The sequence below is a fragment of the Gavialis gangeticus genome, unplaced genomic scaffold (assembly GCF_001723915.1).
Source record: "Gavialis gangeticus isolate Ggan-Ray unplaced genomic scaffold, GavGan_comp1, whole genome shotgun sequence".
NCBI classification, from domain to species: Eukaryota; Metazoa; Chordata; order Crocodylia; family Gavialidae; genus Gavialis; species Gavialis gangeticus.
In genome coordinates, this window is record NW_017729003.1 from 20,860,410 (window position 1) to 20,862,787 (window position 2,378).

Genomic DNA, 2,378 nt, shown 5'->3' on the forward strand with positions numbered 1-2,378 from the left:
TGCTTGCCTTAACTCTCTAGATCCTAATGTGACCTTCTCCCCAGGCACCTGGATAAAAGCAAAGAGCACAAAGTCTTATAGGATCAGAAGCCTGAAAACAAAACAAAAATATTAAAGCCCAAGTGCTTTAGCAGCTGTAGCAAGCAAATGTCTCCCTGGACTTGCACTTAATTTCAGCCAGGGAATACATTTTGCACCTAATTCCTGTGTTAAGGAATGGCTTTGTGGCTTGTTCAGAAAATGTAGAGCTGTTGTTGCACATTCACTTCTATAAAATGCAACACCTAACACCTGGGACATGCATGTGAAAACCCCTCTTATGAAATGGCACATAATATATTGTCCTGGTGTGCATGCACTTTCTTTCCAGAAGGTAAGAACCTCTCTAGCACCTGTTTTAATTAAATGAGGCAAGCCCTTATTGTTCAAGGGAGACCTGAGCTCTTTGTTTACAGTTGCAGAGAAAGTGTGGAAGCAGGTCTTCACTATGCAGTAGTATTCTTGCAAATAATGAACAGTCTTGAGCTGGACCTTTGCAGAAAAAAAAACACATTTAAGAATAGTCATGGTGTTTTTTTGTGTTGTACAGACCTGCTTAAAGCTGAACCTAAGAAGCACTGAGAACCCACAGCTCCCATTGATGGCCATATTTAATTTCCCTGAAGGAAATATTTATGCAAATGTCTCCTCTATCCATTTGGTACCAACCTAGCAGGAGTTAAGTCTTGCTAGTATAAACTCTGACTCCCTAAATTAGTAGGCACTTTTCACTGCCTAAACCCTCATTTTAGCTTCAATGCATAGTGTCAAATTGGTTACCCTGCCTTCACTAGGTTCAAGTGAACTAAGGCAACATGTGGAATTTTACATCTCTGTTCATATTCAATGTTTTGCTGTTATGTATTTTACTGGCTGCAAAAGAATGTAGACTTAGAGCTGTTGGTAGTTCTGCAAAGTTAAGTATGACCTGAAGTGGCTTAGAACAGGTTAAAGCAGTGTCTACAAATCTTTCCTTCCTAGCTTAAAGCTTAGTAAAGCTTTTAAAATTCAGGCAGAAATAGGGCCAAAGCTTCAGGGCATGGCTGTGAAATAGGAAGGCTGGATGCAACTTTCTTTTAAAAAGAAAACTTTGCTAAAAGGAATGATTGTTTGTATGCACTTTTCCATTCGGTACAGCTTCTGGCTGTTCAACCCCTCAGAAAACAAAAAGGCTAAAGATCTTCATTAGAATGGGTAGTGTGTTTTTTTTAGATGTTGCCCTGCTCCTATTCCTTTGGAGCGCCTGTTATTCACCTGAAATAGTGGGTCAATTTTACTGTAAATAAAGGTAATTGCATGTTTACCTAAATTTATACAGCAATTAGGTCAGTCTTTGCTACAGAGCTTTGAAAATATAAGTACCTGCATTTACGGTAACTTCCATGTTGTATGTCCAGAGGAGGAATTTTTCATAATTTTTCATTTCTTAGAGCATTTCAGCAGTGTCATCTCATGCCATATACATTTGGTTTCCAAGACACAGGTGAACTTTTAATGACAGATTTAACAGACGCTCAGAATAGTGCAGATTAGGAAACATGGCTTCCTTGTTTGCATCCATAACTTACTGTATTAGAAGCTGTCAGTGATCTGGTTTTTTCAACGGGCTTAAGTTCCAAAAAGTCCAGTAGATTGTGTCTAGAGCAGGGCACCTTGCCTTAAATGACTGCAGCTATAGCAGTGGTTAGTGCATCTTAAATGTACCACACAGCTCACTGCATCTATATTAGTGCACTATCTTACAGGCTGCTGCTGTCAAACCAATTTTAAAGCACATTTGATTTAGTTTTGGATCTGGCTGGACAGAATCTTGAGTATAGGACCACATGAAAAACTTACAAACCAGGACATGGCAGGCCAATTTCATACTGGCATAGCATTCATGGTGCCAACATGAGAGGCTCAAACTAATATATAAATTGTGCATAAATTGACTTAAAGGTCACTTTTAAAAGGCAATTATACCATGTGTAAAAATAGACAAAAGCAAATGATTCTTTTAATCTTACTGAGTTCCCAACTCTATCACAACTGTGAAGGCAAAAAAGCATAAGCCAGTGTCGAGATATCCTGCATTTATTCTATAGCTGAACAGTAACAATCATTTTGCTGTTATGAAAACACAACAACCAGACTGCAGAGAGAAAGAACAATAATGCTGACTTAAACCTTCTGTTTACAGATATCAAGAACGTCTGAAATAAGTTTTGACCCTTGAGGTCCCTTCCAAATTTACGATTAATTTTTAAATATACAAAGGTTTGGACAAAAAGTTGTAAAAAGACTTTTCTTTAATGCATCTTAGGTTGTATTTGGTTTCTTCCTGGCACTGTGATCTA

At 38.1% G+C, this 2,378-nt stretch overlaps 1 protein-coding gene across 1 annotated transcript in view; it reads left to right on the forward strand.

The window, feature by feature from the left end:
* The window catches only part of LOC109290921 (E3 SUMO-protein ligase EGR2-like), a gene marked incomplete at its 5' end in the record, with an annotated part of 1,357 nt that extends 1,301 nt beyond the window's left edge, over positions 1-56 (forward strand). Inside the window, one exon of the mRNA XM_019507740.1 lies at positions 45-56. Within this exon, the coding sequence (XP_019363285.1) occupies positions 45-56 (12 nt within the window). The remainder of the gene's footprint in view (positions 1-44) is intronic.
* Between the last annotated feature and the right edge of the window lie 2,322 nt (positions 57-2,378).